At 35.6% G+C, this 20,239-nt stretch overlaps 1 protein-coding gene across 1 annotated transcript in view; it reads left to right on the plus strand.

The window, feature by feature from the left end:
- Nucleotides 1–20,239, plus strand: part of PPP4R4 (protein phosphatase 4, regulatory subunit 4) — a 75,092-nt gene that overhangs the window by 24,053 nt on the left and 30,800 nt on the right. The window contains exons 3-8 of the mRNA XM_009332373.1: nucleotides 451–553; nucleotides 8,667–8,814; nucleotides 9,486–9,559; nucleotides 11,735–11,841; nucleotides 14,319–14,426; nucleotides 19,301–19,422. Coding sequence (XP_009330648.1) covers nucleotides 451–553; nucleotides 8,667–8,814; nucleotides 9,486–9,559; nucleotides 11,735–11,841; nucleotides 14,319–14,426; nucleotides 19,301–19,422 — 662 coding nt within the window. The remainder of the gene's footprint in view (nucleotides 1–450; nucleotides 554–8,666; nucleotides 8,815–9,485; nucleotides 9,560–11,734; nucleotides 11,842–14,318; nucleotides 14,427–19,300; nucleotides 19,423–20,239) is intronic.

The raw sequence follows: 20,239 nt of genomic DNA on the forward strand, positions 1-20,239 counted from the left end.
CTACAAAAAGGAAAAAATGGTAGATTTCTGTTAAACTGTTGTATGCTGAGTGTAGTTTTCATTTATATCTTGTTTGTCCCCTTCCTATGCTTTATCACTTGTATTGTTAAAATATAAAAGCTTCCACAAAACCACTGCCTTGATCATCCAGTTTGAAAAGATCTTTCAAACATCTTGTATTTTTTCCAAAGCTACACTAAAAATCAGAACATTCCATATTAGAAATGATACATAACAGCTTTTATGGTTGATATTTTAATGTTGTTTTCTACTACATATTATATAAAAAAAAAGTAATGCCTCTCGACTTATTATATGAACAACCTGGGTAGTTTGGGTTTGTTGTTGTTGGTTTGGGTTTGTTTTGTTTTGTTTTGTTTTTTTAAATGAAAGCTGTGAGCTTGTAACCATCACAGAGAGTAATGTATTGTATGTATATATTTTTGTAAGTTCTGGCCAGGATATCCAAGGAACAAGTGTGGTGGCAAATCTTCCAGTCCTGATGCGACAGAATCCTGCAGAAACACTTCGTCGGGTTTTACCGAAAATCAGAGTAAGTTGTGTGTGAGGAGGTTTGAATGTATCTCTTTCTGCCAGTATAAGTATTTTAACAAAGGCAAAACCCCCCCACTTTCATTGCAAGCTCACTCTCTAGGAGAAGTATGTCCAGTAGATCTTCCACATTAATTCACTGAATTTACAAAGTATTGCAGGTATTATATTTTTTGAAAACTGTTAGAACAGGAAAAGGAAGCAGAATTAATACTATTTACATATTCTAAAGATTTACCAGTGTTTTTGACAGCTTTTTGAGAACTTTTTTTGAGGACCAGCCAGTCATAATGATTCATTTTGACACTCTCAATCTCCTTCCATCCAAACATTAAGATTTTCATGCCACTATCTAGAAAAGTATACTTTGCTTTTAGCTGTCTGAAGTTTCATGTGCTGCCCTCCACATTTTTAGTAAGCCACTGCTAGCTGTGGTAGATGCATGCTGGCCATGTAATGTTATACAGTAATTTTATATGCAGATGTGTTTGTATAAAGGATGTTTGGGTTGTTTCACCTGGACAAGAGAAGGCTCCGGGGGGACCTTGTTGTTGCGTTTCAGTACTTAAAGGGGGCTTAAAAGAAAGATGGGGACAGACTTTTCAGTAGGGCCTGTTGCGACAGGACAAGGGGGAATGGTTTTAAACTAAAGGGGGGTAGATTTAGGCTAGATAGAAGGAAGAAATTTTTTACACTGAGGGTGGTGAAACACTGGACCAGGTTGCCCAGGGAGGTGGTGGATGCCCCATCCCTGGAAACATTCAAGACCAGGTTGGATGGGGCTCTGAGCAACCTGATCTAGTTGAAGATGTCTCTGCTCACTGCAGGGGGGTTTGGACTAGATGACCTTTAAAGGTTCCTTCCAATCCAAACCATTCTATGATTTTAAGGAAGATAAATATCTCTGTATTTCCACTCAGCCCCAGGTATGACCCCTTGCCTAGAAGAAATGATAAAGTTCATTTAAGGTGTGGTTTAAGGAGCAGTTTCAGACAAATAAGAACAAACTGCATCACAAACGCAAATGCAAAGCCTAGTAACTCTAAAGCTAAATAACTCTTAAATAAGTCTGATAACTCTATGTAAGGCTACAACAGGAATTAAGACTTTGATTATGTTAGCCTGCCTGTTAGAGTGATTTTCATTGATTTTAAGGCTACCAGCTGAGTGGAAAAATACATTGGTTTGGGCTATCAAAATATCTGAAAGTTTATTTTGGTAACAGCAAATTTCTGAGGGTTTTTTTCATTGGATCAGTATATTGTCAGTCTTCTACTGATACCATTGACAGTTTTCATGTGATTAAATCAAAGTTTTGATTTAGAACAGTCTCTGGCCTGGTCTCATGCAATTGATCAGTTTGATACTAACCTGGTTCTAATTTATACAAATTGTCAGCTAAAGGAACTTTATGTTTGTTAGTAGCTGTTTGGCTGTAGTAGCTGTTTGAATGTATGTGCTCTCTATGGAAGAAGAGGTAAAAATCTCAAGGGTTTCTTGTAGAAATTTTATTTTCAAAGCATTGAGTTGTGTTCATAATTTTATGGACAGACTCAGTTTCCCCATACATTTTTAGAGATACATTTGACATTTTCAGTAGTGTGATTCAGTCATGATTTTACCAGGATGCTTTGTAGAATTTAGGTTTTTTTCCCCCCATATAATTTAAAATTCTTTCCCTTTTTAACACAATTTGCCAACAGGAATGTTATTTTCTTGTTACAAACAACTAATGCTTAAGAAGAATATTTAGATCGCTTCAGAAAGACAGAAAGACTTTAACTAGTTACCGATTCAAGCTAAATATGAATTTGATGATCTAAAATACATTGAACTGAAAGTCTGAGTTATGTTAAGAATCTCCTCAGCTACCACCTTGTCTTCTCTATCTCAAGCACTTTAGGGATGAGAAGAAAAAGTCTTCTGTAGCAGCTGCTATGAGTTTTCTTGCTATATCTGTATCAGATTCTCATTGCCAGGTGTAAGAAAGTATGTAATTTTATTAGTAACAAAGGTGACATGGCTGAGTCACATGCTTATGTTACACAGATTTCTATCTACTGAGGAGATGATTACTAAATAGCAAAGTGGGCCCATGTGGAAATCATACTTGATTGCTCCAGTAAATTCTCATTTACATTTCATGGTTTTCTTTGCTGAAGTTTTGAAGAAATCAGTTGCTGCTTTTATTGAAAAGCTTTGTGGATATATCTCTCGGCTTTTTTATTTTTACTTTTAAGGCAGCTACCTTAACATTATATTAATAAAAGTATTCCAGAAAAAATACCATATTATGAAAAAGTACTTGGTGTATTTCTTACTGCCTGTGGAATTGGTCTTAAACGGAATCCTCCCACTGTCTCCTAATCTTAAGAAAGAGGCTGCTCAAGGGATAGTTCAGTACTTGTGAAAAACTAACTTAATGAGTTACATTCTGCTCATTTGTTATGAATTGATTGACTGAAAGATGAGGAACAAATATGTAGGCAGTCCTCAACTTGATTACTTAGCAAATATTCTTCTGTAGGATATTTAAATGCAAGCCCTACTGCGGAGTTGTCTTAGGTTCCATGTGGTAGATGTACTCAGTAGTATTCCATGCACCGATATATGCTGGGGGCCACTCAGCTGGAAAGCAGCTTTGCAGAAAAGGGCAAGGGGTCCTGGTGGACACCAATTTGAACATGAGCCAGCAGTGTGCCCCTGCCGCAGCCCCCATGCCCCTGGGCTGCATTAGACAAAACATTGCCAGCAGTTTGAGGAAGGTGATCCTTCCCCTCTACTCCACCTTTTACTCTACTACACCTGGAGCACTGTGTCCAGTTCTGGGCTCCCCAGTACAAGAGAGACATGGGCATATTAAAGCGGATTAAGGGACTGGAGCATCTCTTCTGAGGAAAGGCTGAGAGGGCTGAGACTGTTCAGCCTGCAGAAGAGAAGGCTTGAAGGGGATCTTATCAATGTATATAAATACCTGAAGGGAGGATGCAAAGAGGACGGAGCCAGGATCTTTTCAGTCATACCCAGTGACGGGGCAAGAGGCAGGGGGCACAAACTGAAACACGGGAGGTTCCCTCTGAAAGTCAGGAAACACTTTTCCACTGTGAGGGTGACCAAGCACTGGCACAGGTTGCCCAGAGAGGTTGTGGTCTCCCTCCTTGGAGGTATTCAAAAGTTGTCTGGACATGTTCTGGCTGTAGGTGGCCCTGCTTGAGCAGGGGGATTGGAACAGATGACCTCCAGGGGTCCCTTCCAACCTCAACCATTCTGTGATTCTGTGAATATCAGACATCACCTTTCAACTTCATATTATCTCCTGAAACTTCTGTGATCCCAGGAGACTCCTATTTCTTAAGATGAGCTGTTCCAACTTGTCTGATTATTTAAATTCAGCAAATGGCCAAGAAATAGCTGTCCTCAGAACTGAGGACTAGTATAGACTGACAGATTGTTTAGAAAGCATTAAAGTACTTCTAGTTATCATATTCTGTGCTATATGATGCAGGTCAATAGGCATTTTGTTTAAATATATATATGTGTATTAAAAAAAAATGCTTTGAGAAAAAGAATGACTTGAAGTTGCAAAGTAATTGAAAACCCTTTAACTTACATCCAGTTTCTACAGTTACTACCACATGTTATTATGACATTCATAATGCCTTCTTTCCTAAACCAACCTGCTGGTTTCAAGAAAAGTTTTTTTTTTTATTGTCTGTTTAACATACCAAATCCATTTTTGTCTCTGGAGTTTCTGCTTTGAGAGCCGAGTTCTTCCTGAAATGAAAGAGTAATAATAAATGCTGGGGTTTTTTTACCCTTGTTTGTCAGGGTGTGGAGGATTGGTAGACTTTGCCTCTCTGTCTTTAATAAACAGTCTAATATGGGAATAGAGTTTTTGATTCTAGTCTTAGGTTTTTTATATAGGGATGGAGGAAAAATTTAAAAGGATGATCATTAGCATGATCAGGGCCTAGGGCCTGGAAAATACTTGTACGGTGGGAGTTGGAGCTCAGTGTATTTAGATCAGGCAGTACTTAATTACTTTGTAAAAATATCTTCCTGCATAATATTGAAGAACATTCAATATTGAAAACAGTATATGAAAAAAAAGAGTTAGGAATTGAAGACAGAAATATTAGAAATGAAGCAGACAATTTTAATAATAAATCCAATCAATCTTTGAGCAAATAACTGAGAACAGTAGTGTGTTTTTCATCTTGCAGTGTCATTTAAATCCAAACTGAATACCTTCCTGGATGATAAATTAAATGAAACTTAAGTTCATGTGCTCAAGGCAGAGGTAAGAGAGTGAAATATAATGAGGTCAGTCTAAATCTAAGTGTTCCTTTCAGGTTTAAGCTTTATAAATTAAAACTTTCTGGAATGTATATCAGTTAAATTTCTTTCTGTGGCTATACTCTTATAAAGCAGGTTCTTCAATGGTGTTCTGTTACCTAATATTTATTTAATCTGTAATAGAAGAACAGTTCCGTTGTACCCATGTTCACTTCACTTTTAACTGCAAAACCATATTTGGCATCATTAAGCACTTGATTTTTTTTTTCTTATCCTTGTTTTTATTGGAGGAATAGTCCTGATCATTAAATGGAAACTGTTATAGTCTATAAAGGCATAATCGAACTCAACTGCAATTAGAGTCTTGCAAATGTAGTCTGGCATTGCAGGGAAATAAGCTGACTTAAATTACTGCACTTGGTTTCACTTCTGTAGATTGCGAAAAATAATTTGTGAATTCAAATTTGCACATGAAAAATGAGTTGTATAGTAGTTTCAGGGTGCTATTTATCTGAAAGTATCATCACCATATAACTGGGTAGGGAAACCAGTGTACTTATTTAGCATACTTGCAGAAACCCAAAAGCAAAAAAAAAAATACTGTTTTTATTAGAGCTGAGGATAAAACAGATACAGGAAGAAATAAATGCAAGGAATGTTCTGGCTGGGTACATTACAAATTTTTATTTCACTTGTGAGAAATTGATAACCTGGTTACTTTTATAAATAAATATAGAAATAGATATATGCAAATTGCTTATCATTCCTTAAAACCTAATTAAATTAAAATGATATCAAAGACCCTTTATATATTTAACATAAGTGTTTTAGGTCTGAGATGAGCAAAATCAAACATACAATATGTCAACAAATATGCCAGATCTAAGTAATGATTAAATTGGGTGTCAGTATTTTGGTTATGCTAATAAAACAAATATGTTGTATATCATTTAGATGTTAACATAGGAATGAGATTATGAAATATTTTTTAAAATTCTACAGTTAAAATGAAGTGTCATCCTTGCATGGTTCTTTTGCATAGAGATCCCCACTCTGGATTTCTGCATGCACCTCCTCATGAACCTTGGAAGTCATTGAAATGCAGATTTAGGGAAAGCTTAGGCTTTCTTCTCAGCATTTCTTGTTGTGCACCAGATGGCTCCTTTCAAATGATGTTTTTAGTATTTTCCCTGTTTTCCATCTTTGGGCACTGCCACCAGAAGCAGTGGAGGGAGATTGCAGGTGTCTATCTGATTGACTAGTAAGAGAGATTTCCAAATGCTGTGATTGCAGAAAACTATGGCTACTCCTGTTGAAGTGTATACATCAAGCCTTATTTGGTGCTGTCTGATTAGTTCCAAACGCATTTTCACAGTTACTTATTTTCCTAATATATCAGTCTCCCCTTGAAAGCTTTTCTTTTTTCCTAGTTGATTTTATAGTTTAAGAAGAGGTGGGGTGATTTTCACCCTGTCCTATACCTAACATTGATTTTTTTAAGGTCCATCCTCATTGTATCTTTGAGCTTCTGTAATCTCCATTATTTCTGTGTCTTTCTAGTCCTAAATGAAGATTTCTGTCATATCAACGCAGTTACTAAAGCGACTGACTATGTTTCTGCTTGCAGCGTTCTTTCAAGAGAATTCTGTTGCTGCAGGACATAAAGTGCGAGGTGAATTTTCTGTTTTCCAATTACTGGAATAAGCCAGGCTTTCTAAATTTTGCAAGTTTTGATGCCCGAGTTTAACTCGTAGACATTAGGATAGTTCAAGAACATGCTAATATCCTTAAATTCCTTTAAATATGCTTGTCTGAGTAAGATAGACAGGAAAAGCTTTTTTCCTCCAGAGTGAGCAGCTGTGGAGGATCCATGTATTTTTAAATTAATTAGAAAATTAATTACTTTCTAAATAAATAAATTTATATTACGTAAATTTAAGTCACTCAACTTGAGTTCAGTGAAATCGGAATGAGGAGACCCATACATTTTCATATGTGGAACTGTACAATTCTGAGTGCAAACATCAATGCAGGCAGGTAAGCAATCTAGAAATTTACATTTCAGTGTCTCCGAGGTCCATGAGGAGGCACATCCAGAGAATGTGTTCTCACACATAATTATCCAGACTTGTGTGGATCTGTGGAGGAGACTATGTGGAAACTTTATTTGATGGTAAGTAACCCTGTTTGCATTGCGTACAGAGTGAATTCGTACATAAAATTGAATTCATCTCCATTATGTTCTGGTCTGCAGTGGTGTCTTAGCATCTACAGTGTGTAGGTAGTTCTTTTGATTATTTTGGGGATTTTTTTTTTTAACAAGCATAAGCCAAAATCCCAGAACAGTATGCACAGGTATTTTGATCCCAGAAACATTCAAATTACAAAATTGGTAGGTGTCCTTATTCTTGGCTGCTGTAATAACAATGGAGGAACAAGGGCAGAGGTAGGCTGTGGAGATAACAAGAGGGTGGTTCCTGTGGCTATTGAATGCAAATATTTTATCACACTTTGATTGGTAAGCTGCACAATGCTGTTTCTTTTTTTCGTGTGGGGGAGCAGGGGCACAGAGAATGCTGTTACAAATATACACAGCTGTAAACTGAGACAGCTGTTGAGAGGTAAGTAATGGTTCTCTTTGAAATCAGATAAACCAGAAATTATACATTTGCACACACAAACTGGTTGACATTTGTGTAATGAAAACTTCTTGTTTTACTTTGAAGTAAGCAAAGTCTACTAAATAATTTCTGAGATTTTCTCTGCAAACTGTATTTTCTCAGCAAAATTCCTCTGCTATATAATACCTAGGTGCATAATGGATATTTTCTTATTTTTAAAATTAAAATATCAGCTTATTGATTTTTGATATGTGATCTGAGAAAACACGGTTCCTCTCAAGCACTTTAAAAAAAGAAGCAAGACCACATATGTAAAGTGTTAAATAGGAAGTAAGGGCATTAAACTCTTACTGAATTCGGAATAATTTGTAAAATGAGTGTAATGCTTTAGTAGTAGAATAATGCACTTTATTTTCTCATGAGATAGAGAGATACAGTTAGAGAAGTGAACAAATGCAATGTTCACCTAGCTGATAGATATGTACATACTTAAAATGAATGCTGTGTCATAGATTGCATCCTACAAGCTCTTTGGCATGTGCATAAATTTGAAATTTAAATTTCCTTTTTGTTTCATTCAAAAAATTTAGTAATATTTCGTTCCCATATTATATTTGTTTAACTTTTGAATGGGTGCTTTTAGAGACAGCCTAATTAATTGTATTCTTGTATGTAAAAGCTAAGTCCTAGTAAATGCTGAGTTACCTAGATAAATATTCTAGTACATCTTGCTATTCTTAAGACTATATATATATATATATATTCATTTTCATTTGTGTTCTATGTCAGTTGGCAAGGGATGAAATTTAAATTGCCTTCTGCTATTTTAGTATCTCTCACTGGATGAATGAAATATTTCTTTTTTTATTCATGTGCATAAACAGCAGAAGTGCAATCGTTGGCTGGTCTCTTTTTACCTCTCATTTTGTAAAGTTGAAAAATCCACTCATATGCGTTGGTGAAACTGAAAGTGCAAAAAATATTATCATTAACTTTATTTTTCTTAAAAGGTTCATACTATAAGAGATTTAATATCTCCAAGTAATTGCTGTTAAGAGAAAATAATTTTGCAGCCAATTTTGTAGTTGACCCAGGTTGTTGCATATTCACTCTAAAAAATGAATGTAAAAATTTGAATGTTCTTGCAGTTTATTTCTGCCTCATGCTTTAAATTTGATATAACTTGTAATTATACAGGAGGTGCTGCATGTTGCAGGAGTGGAAATGCAGTTAACAGCTGCTGTTTCATTTTTGACTGTTCTGCAAGAGGAGTCAGTGTCCATTCATACGTACTCGCACTCCTTCCTACACATCATTCTCCAGCACCTGGAACACAGAGATGCAGGTCAGGGCTGTACAACTATGCTGATGACTGATTACTTCTATATGTTTTGTTTCCTTAGTGATCGTACAATACTGTGTAAAGCAGTGAGTGCAGTCACTGTGACTTTGTATCTAGACTTGCATGAATGAAAAGATTTTTGCATGCTGACCACTTACATACTGATATTTAAATGTAATTCTGATTGAAGCAAACAAAAACACTTTGTCTGAAGGACTAAATCCCAAAGTTGTTACTAAGTCCAAGCTTCTACTGAAGTACCAGGGTTCCTTGGCTGAGAAAATAGAGGGAGAATGGTTGACGTTTCTGCTGTAATGATTAGTTTTTCTTAACTTCTTTGACACTATTTTTAGGATGGGAAGAAAAAAGGACCTATTGTAAAACTAGAAAGTTTCAGTGGGTATAAGAAAGAATATGCTTCTAAATGAGGGAAATCATCTTTTCAAAACAAACAGGATAATTATTTTCCTCTACCGGAACAGAATTTGCTTCTCACCTATCCTACACTCTTAATGAGTGTTTGAAGCCTTGAATATTAATTTAGTGGCTTTTAGATATATAGCTCCTTGAAGAGATGAGTTTAAAAAATGAGAACTAATTTTGTAAAACTGGTGTGTGTTTTGTTATACTCGTTATATGTACAACATAACACATAACCCTTTTCTTTCTAACAGGTGTCAGCAATGCATGGCTAGAAACTCTTCTTGCTGTAATAGAAGCTTTACCAAAAGAGACTATCAGACACGAGGTAATAATATTCTCCCACTAACAACAAATTAATAATATTTTGTAAGATTGTAGTTCCCTGCAAGTCTCATTCACTTCAGTAAGATTTGTGGCAGTTCTATGCCTGTGAAAACAGTAATGCTTGCAGAACATGCTGTGAGAAAGGAATGTGCTAAAAGGCGAGACAGAAAGGTGACCCTAAAAAATTTTAGTGTTCTTCAGCAAATAAACTATTTACTGTAACACTTCCCCTGCACTTAGCATTCTCAGTAACGTTTTCATGTATCCTGTTTTGGTTTACAGGATAGTATCTCATTCTGTGTCGTCTTCATTAAAGAACTACATTTTTGTTTTCTACTGGACTAAAATTCTGATTTCTGCTAAATGGGATTGAATGCTAGAAATCCGTTTCATTGTGTATTTCAATTGTTCTTCATGTACCAAAAACCTAATGCCCTGCAAACACCCTTAATTTTTCACTGTGTAGCTCAAGAAAGAGGAAGAAAATCTGTCACTGTCATAATGTCACTCCCCTTTACTCAGCTAATTTATTCAGTTTTGTTTTGAGTATTCATATTTCATTGTTAAGTTTAAAAGCTTTGCAACAGGCATATTTTACTGTGTTTATAATTTAAAACAATACGGAGATTTAAATATATTATCGTTTGTGTAGTACAAAAATACTCATGAAAATTAGTGGGTAATTGAAATCCAGCACTGTTTAAAACATAAACTTCTGAAGGGTGAGAAGTTAGGTTGGAAAAAAAAGAGAAATTATTCTAGTCACCTCCAAAATCTAATTGTAATGTAATTTTAAAGATGCCATTTAAGCAAGGTGGAGTTTCTCCCCTGATTTGTCTCTAGGAACACATTTATAAGTTTCCACAAAAATTTGCTTTGGGAAGATCACAACTTGATAAAGCAGTGTTGATTCAGCAGCTATACAGAAACCGGAATCTCAAAAGGAGCTTTTTGTGTTACTTGAAGGATCTTTGTATCAGAAAACTTGGAATATTCTAGTTGTTAATTTTTTTTTGTAAGTAAAAATCATAGGACAATCCTAGATTTCAAGGACATAAGGAAAGGTGTGTGTGTCAGACCAAAGGTCAGCCTAACCCAGTATCCTGTCTCTGGCAATGGCCACTTCATGGGAGAGACTGTGTCTAGGTTAGTAATTGGAGTTAGTATTATTAGACATGGTGTGTTTGCTGTCATAGTTCAAAGACTAAATAAGTAATACACAGTTTTGTAGGTAATAATATGTTTCTTTATGCGGTGTTATAGTTAGAAGCATACTTCATGTACTAATTCTAGTCTGGGTGATATATTTGTCCTTGCAGTGGTAAGATTCTCTTACCTCAAAATTTCAGCTGGTAAGAGGAGGAGAAAAATGCTTTTAGAATTTTGTTGGACTTTCCTGCCCTGGATATTATCCTTTTGTGGAGCTCTGCACAAGAGATTGAGTGAGGAACTGTGGCAGACTACAGGAGATACCTCTCTGTAATGTTCCTTTTGGCCTGGCACCTGGATTTCTGTGATTATTTCTGGGCAAAAAAAATGTAAATACGGTGCTCTGCAGGCCTGCCTTTCTTTGTTTCTGGCACCACACAGGTGATCCAACAAATGACAGCAGAGCTCCAATAAAGATGCAGGTTTTCTGCATCTGTATGGAAATGAAACCTCTTCCCTACAGATCCCCAAAGTATGCATGATCAAGAGGGATCATTGCCTCAAAACTTTACATCAGAAGTGGTGTTTCCTGGGAAAACTTATGAGAAAGAATCTCAGAGAAGCTTCCTTTTCCTTTCTCTGCATTTTTTTTCTTGTGCAGGAACATATTTAACAACTTTTGTGAAAATTACCAGCTAATAGCTATAAATATTCATATACAACTTAGTCTCAAAATAAAGACACAAGTAGACAGATGTAAAACTGTGGCTGTGATGTGAATCATAAACTGCTATTTGGGCCAAAATATGGGTTTCGTATGCTATAGTTAGCACTGAATATTAAATACAGCTTTCCAATAGACTGTTAACGTACATAGGCATTATTATTGTTAGTACTGATTAATTCCATGAAAGGGGTAGATGACATTTGGGATACGTTTTTCTAGATTTTTTTTTTAAGAAGGGGAATACATTATTTACTGCTCACATTTCTTCTGTTCACATTTCTTCTTTTTTCTTTCATATAGATCCTGAATCCACTTGTTTCCAAAGCACAGCTTTCTCAAACACTTCAGTCCCGCTTAGTTAGTTGTAAAATCATGGGAAAATTAGCTAACAAATTTGAAGCTCATATGTAAGTAAACCCTACATATATTTTCATTCCACAGTATATACCAGTATTTCTCTATTAGTGGGCAAAAATTACTACAAGAAAAGTAGACTTTATTGCAAAAATTAAATGCTTTCCTTTTACAGATCCCTTTATCTGGATATTTATTAATAGTAAAAAAATGTTCATTAGATAACTAGCATATTCAGACTTGCTGACGGTTATCAGTTTATAACTTCAGTTTGTATGTTCTTCCACAGTTTTGAATGGGTACCATTTTCATGCCATTCTTCCATATTGTTTTTCTTACTAGGAAATAAGCCAAACTGGATTTCTCTGCAATTTACAGAGACAAAACACAACTTCACCTTAGAGTATCTTGTCATAGAGAAGAATACTGTTCCTAACTTTTTATTTGTCTAACCAAATCTAACATATAGATATACTTTTCTATCCCTAATTATATGGAGATGTATCAGGAGCCATTGTTGTTGCCTGGTATTATCCAGCTCTTAGATTCAGTGTCTGTGGGTTTGGACAGTGGTGCGGAAGAGGGAAGCAATGACGAAAGTAAATCTGAATAATTTATCTGCCCAAAGCAGTTGGTATGGTATGTTCTTTGGACAGTTTATCCAGTCTTATGATAGTAGGGCCATTTCACCAAATGTTTTTGCTATCCAGGCAATTGGCCACATGTGACTTTGCATTACAAAAGAAATCTACTGAGGGCTACTAAATGCACAGAAACCATGCCTAGCTGAGGAAGTCCACTCTAGTAATGATTTTGATCTGCTCCAAAATGCAAGAATTCAGCGTAACAGAAAAGATGAATGACAGGACCACATGACAAGACATTTAGGAATAAATTTCTTTTAATTATGATTTTTTTTCTTCAATAAAAAAGAACTAGAAGCAATGAAAAGGAAATGAGCATGGTAAAGTAGTATTTTTTGAGAATGTTACCAAAGCCTTTGAATCTTCAAAATTTGTAGAATTCTGGCAGAATCACAATTGTTTTTATTTATTTGATGTTACATTCTCATGAAAATTAAGTGAATTTCCAGATCACTTGGAATCTTATGAGAAATTACAATAGTGTTAGCCATAATAAATTCAAATAATCATACCTTCTTTTGTTGGGTTTCTTTAATATGATTCCTTGCTGTTCAGAAATAGGAAACCCCTCATTTCAGTGAACAGATAATAGCACAATTTCTGTACAGAAGCTACGTGTTCAGAAGATGGCTGAGAATTTTCTGGGACATATTGATCCTCCGGTAGAGGGCTCTGAGTGCAGTTCAGAGGGCTGAAGAGAGACCTGGATCCACAGGTTTAGAACGTGGCAGGCTGAGTAAGATTCATGAAACACTCTCATTCCCCTTGCAGCAGGGGTCTTGGTAGAGGCTCAGGCGACGTGTCTGGCCTCAGGAGTAGGCAATATATAAGCATATCTTCACATTCTTCTTCAGAATGGCACCATTTTTCCTTATAAAATTTATACTATAATTAAAAACCTTTCTTTTGTATTTCACATGACTCCCAGGTTATTTTTATAGAGTATTGAAAAAGTCCCGACCTTGGAATAGAACATTAGTTTTTCTACCCTCTGTTCCAACAGCTAGTTAAAAACAAGTCTTTTTTGGAACTAGTCCCTACTTCAGAGTATTCTCAAATGCCAAACTCCCAAGACTTTGTACAGTTTTTGAAACTTGAGGCCAAATTTTGCTGTAAGAGGTAAATTAATTTTCACTGGGATGAGTGGAGGCTGTGCAGGCTGGCTTGAAAATTTGCTTGTCTGCGGCTTCATATTGTTTCTCTTGAGTTTTGCAACAACATAAGGATTTGGATAGAGATATTGTATGAATACTCATGACAGCATCTTGGGCAGTGAAAGGAAACACAATGGCTGATTCTGCCAATTATAGTATGTGTTTTTACTTAAATAGAATTCAAAATAGTTATTTTGTATCTGCCATTGATTTAACATGAATACTTGGCTCTACTTGCATAAAGACATTGCACTACTGAAGCTTGTAATCTTAAATTGTTTTTCTACTTTCTTCCCAAATATCTTTGGTGATACATGCATACCAAAGATGAGGTATTAGAGACAATTAATTGGGCTTTGCGCTTCCATTTATATAATTCTTTGTATTCTTACAGTGGCTGTTCAAAAATTGTACTGAAGATGGTTATTAAATGAGGACAGCATCTCTAAGTCTACCTACTATTTTTGTAGTTTAAAAAAAAAAATAGATTAAATATGAGCAGTTTATGACTGTAAATAATCCTTTTTCTGTTTCTTTATAGCACATATTTGTGTCTGATGTACAGTATTGTTTTAGAATTGCAAATTCTCAGAAAAATCGTTTACCATGTGTGATAAATTAGTTTTAAAAAAATTGCCATTAGAAGTAATATATAGGTAAAATTTGAGTACTGCAGAGTGGATTTTATATGTTTTTGTTCTGTATATTAATAAAAAACGTTCACATTTTTAGTATTAAAAGAGAGATTCTTCCATTGGTAAAATCACTGTGCCAGGATGTGGAATATGAAGTTAGAACTTGCATGTGTCGGCAACTGGAGCATATAGCTCAAGGAATAGGGTGAGTACAATTTGCATAACTGCTTCTTAATGCAAAATCTTTCTCTAAAATATTTAATGGTAACCTAAAAACTCCTTTTAAGATTTCTAACTTAATTCATGCGTACTTAATAATGAATTTGGAGTGTACAGATGTGTTCTTAGGAATTGGCTGTTGGCAGTTGGCTCTTTTCCATTTTCAGATTTTTCTTTCTCTCTGATAGTAAAATTGCTGAAGCATACAAACAACAGTTTTTTGTAAATGAGTTCATCTATAGCTTCTTGAAATCATCTCAATTATCCATTCATGTCATTGGGCTTATTTAAAAATGGAAGAGGATTGTGGCAAGTATTAGCAGTTTCTAATAATTACTGTGCGTTTTTTTGCGAAAGGCAAAATGTGTTTTGTAAGCAAATTTCAGTTCAGTATCAACTTCTACTCTAAGCTTGAAGACTTTCAATATTGCATATATAGGAATAGAAAAAGTCTGGAATGTTTATTTTAATAAATAGAACATGTTAACTACCCACACAGGATTGGGTTCTGAGTGAACAAATATTTTAAAATTTCAGGTCTGTCCACCTGTTATTGTGTCAGGAAGGAAAAAAAGCAGTAACTTCTCTTAACAGACTTGAAGAAATTATCAAGTAAGGTTCCCTGCCCTGTGTTATACAGTGGGAACAGATTAGATCTTAAGAGTCCCTCTGGCTTTTAAAATTGTGAATTTATGAGCAAAGTCAAGGATGAGGCTGAAACTGAAATGTAACTCGAAAGATACGGTAAATATGCACTTCAGTTTGTTAGTACTGGTGTTCGTGGAAAAGATGCCTTCCTGAGGCTGTGGAATGATTTTTTTTTTTTTTTTAATGGAGAATTATGTTGTGGTTTAAAATATTCAGTTATTTAAAAAAAACAAAAACAAAACTCCAGAAATTCCTGAAGCAATGTGATTTACGTCTCAGCCATGGAATACTGGAAAAGTGTATGTTCAGGCAGTGTTTTATCTTACTCAGATGTAGGGAATGAATATTCACAGCAAGAACTAAGCATTACTGCCATGTATTTAATTTAACTGTTTTGGTAAGGTCATGCAGGTTAGTAATTTCTAGATTCCTAGATAAACTTGTCTTTATTGCATACAAAATAATTTTATATATGTGCTTTAGGCACCTCTTCTGCAAGGTCCTTGTCCTGCAAAAGTTCAGAGGATGTGCATAATGTGAAAACACAATGTTACTCATCTCACTGAAGTTACTCATTTGTTTTGTACTTTTTTTTTTAATAACAAAACATGGGTTAGCACGGTAAATCACTTTACCATTTTCCATATTGAATGGCTTTGAATTTAAAAGAACTTGTGATTACAGAAGAGAAAGGTAGTATTTGTCGATATTGTTGATATTTGTAAAACTGAGAATTTAACACGCATTTTACTAAACTGAATTACTGAATAATTTGAGCTTGCATTTATTTTTACTGTATGCATGTATCTCATGTATCTTTATGTATCTTAAAATTGAATTCTGTTTAATGGGAGATTAAAGATGAGTGAAAGAGAGGGTTCTGTTTATCTTCAGGGAGTGACCGGTTTGATTTTTTTTTTTTTTCATAACTATCAAGTTTTGAAGGGAGGGATGGTTCTAACTGTCACATTAGTTTGAAGATTTTTGATGCCAGCAAAATGGAAATCCACAGAAACATATTTGGAAAGCAATATTTTTTTTCTTTCTCTCTCCCCCCCCCCCCCCACTTTTCTACCTGGATATTTTCAGAAGGCTTTGTGACTGTGGAACTGGACATAGAATCATAGAATCATAGAATCATTAAGGTTGGAAGAGACCTCCAAGATCATCGAGTCCAACCGTCAACCCAACACCACCATGCCCACTAAACCATGTCCCTAAGCGCCTCATCTACCCGTCTTTTAAATACTTCCAGGGATGGTGACTCAACCACTTCCCTGGGCAGCCTGTGCCAATGTTTAACCACTCTTTCAGTAAAGACATTTTTCCTCACGTCCAATCTAAACCTCCCCTGGCGCAACTTGAGGCCATTTCCTCTCGTCCTTTCGCCAGTTACTTGGGAGAAGAGACCAACACCCACCTCGCTACAGCCTCCTTTCAGGTAGTTGTAGAGAGCGATGAGGTCTCCCCTCAGCCTCCTTTTCTCCATATGTTTCAACATATGTTCTTGTCTGTCTCAATCACCTTCCTTCCTCTTTTCTCATTTGTTATTGCTCAATCCCATGAGATTTTTTTGGTGTCTTATTTGAGATACTGTCTGCGTATCCATTGATTCCTCTAATCTTCTCAGTTAACCTCAGCTATAGTCAAGAGCTGAGAAGTAATCATATGAATTTGGCTTTGAAAATTTATGACACATAATACAGCAAAATAATTTTTTTTTAAATAGCGTAAGTATGTTGAGTTCTTTTACCCATAATATCTAGGGTATGCGTATAGTTAGAGAATATTCCTTTCAGATATTAGTGAAACATTTTTTATGTTTTAAAAATGTACGACTGCACAGATTTTCTTGCCTTGTGACTCAGTCTATTGAGAAGCAGAAAATGGGTTTGGTGGTAGCCTTTAAGAAGCACTCACAGTTTGTGTGAATCTGTGTGAATTTGCTTTCAGCAAGTTTATTTTACATTTAAGATAGGTATATGTGCAGCCGGGTGTTAAAATAAGAACTAAATGTGTGCATTTGTGTTGTTTTCCTCACTCCTCCTCCAAATGCTGTTTAAGTTCAACGTATACTAAGCAGTGTGAAAGAAGAAGCAAAAAAGTTGTTTTCATTTGTAACAAGGTGGCTATATCTTATACTAACAAGTGACCGTTTTAGAAAGGAAGTAAAATTCTCTTCATTCTGTTTAGTGTCTTTAAAATGAACTAAATTGCATTTATTATACCTGGGAGATGAAAGTCTTAAAACAAGATAGGTGTTATGCCGTGGCAAATGACAGTATTACTGGCAATTTACCCAGCCTTAGAGTAGTGGGGTTTAATAGGCCTAAATACATAGTCATCAATTAGTGGTCCGTTCTGTATATTTTTCTTTAATTCTTTCCTCCCTAACTTTTATTTTTAGCGTTAATGTATCCATATACACTGTTTTCTCTCTGAGGTTTCTGCCTATTCCCTTCCCAATGATTTAGGTGCTTTAATCTCATAAGAAACAGTGAACTGTCGGTATTTTCGGTATGTGAACTATTGCAGTGTTTCATGTTGAGGATGAATAGGTAGTAGGAAAATAGAGACAATTAAATAAACAGAAATAAGCACGTTTTTAGGTAAATGTTGAAGGCATAATGTGACAACAGTCCCAATGCTTATTTTTACTATTCAGTGATGTTACCACTAAATGATATGCCATTTTCTCATAATTTTATATGAATGATTAATCATCTGTTTGGAAGAATACCCTTAAGCTACATCTTGATTTGCTGGTAAGAATAATAAACTCTGTAAGGTGCAAATCACTTTGATGCTGATTATAAACATTTGAAACTATTATTGGTTTACAAAAGGGACAGCTGTTACTTGTTTAGTTTGATTGGAAGGGGTATTTTGGGCACTTTTATTTCAGTAAAAATCTGTCATCCTGGAGGTTGTGATTAGTTCTGTATTAAAAACTGTGATTGGAATGACAGAGTCTAAATTCTTCATACACAGTTGCTCAAAGTGTCAAACATAATTTTGATTTTGTCATCTTGGTTAATGCTCATGTAGTGTAATTTTATCAGTGTTCCCCTGCAGGTTTATATTTTGGGCAGTATAAACATTGAGGGCCAGATCCCTGGCTATTGTAAATTGCTGAGGTCCCGTTCTTGAGATGTGGTGCTTACAACAGCTTTCACTAATTGACGAGCAGAGCTCATACACGAGAACAGGACTAAGCGGGCTTCTTAGCTCAAATGCAGACAAATTCAAACACTAGAAATCTTGACTACTATAAATAAAAAATGAGCATGACAAAAAAAAAAGGAAATACTGGGTATGTCTTCCCAGTTCTCATTGGTAGAACAAGATCTTTCTAATCTCTTAAAGCAATCAACAATTTGTTACATGCTGGGACATGGGAAATTATGCTGATTGGTAGCTTCTACAGAAACTATACTTTTGCTCCAAAAAGTGAATCTCTTTTCATCTTACTTATGCCAGTCACCTTACTGCGCAAATGTTTGTGTCGAGTATTTCACTCCTCCTTAGTCACCTCTCTAATTAAACTCTGATTTCTAAGTCGGTCCCTAATACAGCAACCTGCTGCCAATGTATAGATTCAAGTTGTCAGGACTGTCACACACTCAGATAGTGCTAGTAATTACCAAGGCAAAAAGAGACAAGCAGAACCCTTTCTTTACTACCTTAAAACAAACCTAAAAGCTAGTGTTTGGGCTAGTTGGGAAAACGTGTTTTCTCTGAGCAGTAGTTGCTTACCCCTGTAAAGAAGGCTCAGCTTTGAAGCGTAAGATTTCCAGACACTTCAATCCAACATGGCTCATATTTAATAATGTTTGGCTTTGGACCATTGCACTGAGCAGTTTCTGCATATTTGATCAGAATAGTTTTCTTAGTGACACAGTGAAGTAGCTGGACTCCTTTGAGGTTTTTCAGACTGCATTTTCTCTGATTTATTTCGAGCTAATTTGAATGCTTTTTTAGTGATGGAAGCTCGCATTTTAAACTTGCATGTTTCTTTGGCTGACAAAGAAAAAAGTCCTGAGATTAACTGGAGGTTTTTATTTAATTTTCATTTCCTTACAACTTTGTCAGTTTTTCCTTCTTGACTACCCAAAAAATATCTAAATGAGTATTTCAAGGAAGAATTCTGTTTTGCTGTGGCAATATTGTTTCATTATATGTTTTCTCTTGACTGCTTGCCTCATTTTGCAGGACAGAACTAACAAAAACTGTGGTGCTTCCTGAGTTAGTAGAACTGGCAAGAGATGAGGGCAGCAGTGTACGCCTTGCAGCTTTTGAGACGTTAGTGAATCTGCTCGATATGTTTGATGCAGGTAAGAATTTAATTTAGGCTTACTAGCCCAGTTCTTAAGGCTTTAATGGGTCTTATAAATGTACTTAAATGCTTTTTGTTCTGCCTGCATTCTTCAGACACTTCTGATTTTATTTTGTTTATTGTTTTACCCTTTATGTATTTCATGTCTTGCAGTGCTTCATACGTAGTAAGTTTTGAGGAAGGTGAACCAGTTGTCCATGAAATCAGTTATCTTATTCCAAGTTTCTAACATAATGTGGCTAAATGGAATGAGTAAAATTACTGTATAAATGATAGGAATATTGGGTTGTTAGTATTTACTTAATGCTATCAATACACAGAATCAAAATGTTAGCTCAACAGATGCCATTGCTTGTGCTTTTTTTGCTGTTAGCTAGTTTTTGCCTCTTAACTGATGTAAAGCTAGTCCTAATAAGGAAGATATAAGGAAGAAATTTTTTACACTGAGGGTGGTGAAACACTGGCACAGGTTGCCCAGAGAGGTGGTGGAAGATGTCCCTGCCCACGGCAGGGGGGTTGGACTAGATGACCTTTAAAAGTCCCTTCCAACCCAAACTGTTCCATGATTCTATGATTCTAATTACAGACTGCAGCCTGCCTTCTGAGCTGAAGACCCCAGACTGGGGCAATGATATGATATTTGTGTGTGTATCAGTAAACCTTGCAGGTTTTAACATCCAGTGTTATATGTCAAATACATTTGTAAATTTTGGAACAGAAAATATTTCTTTATGTCCCATAAACTGCAGTGTGCACAATGTGACAATTGTATTTAAAACAGAAAATGTAAATGCTTGTATTTTTCTCAGTGATCT

This window comes from Pygoscelis adeliae, unplaced genomic scaffold (genome assembly GCF_000699105.1).
Source record: "Pygoscelis adeliae isolate BGI_AS28 unplaced genomic scaffold, ASM69910v1 Scaffold429, whole genome shotgun sequence".
NCBI classification, from domain to species: domain Eukaryota; kingdom Metazoa; phylum Chordata; class Aves; order Sphenisciformes; family Spheniscidae; genus Pygoscelis; species Pygoscelis adeliae.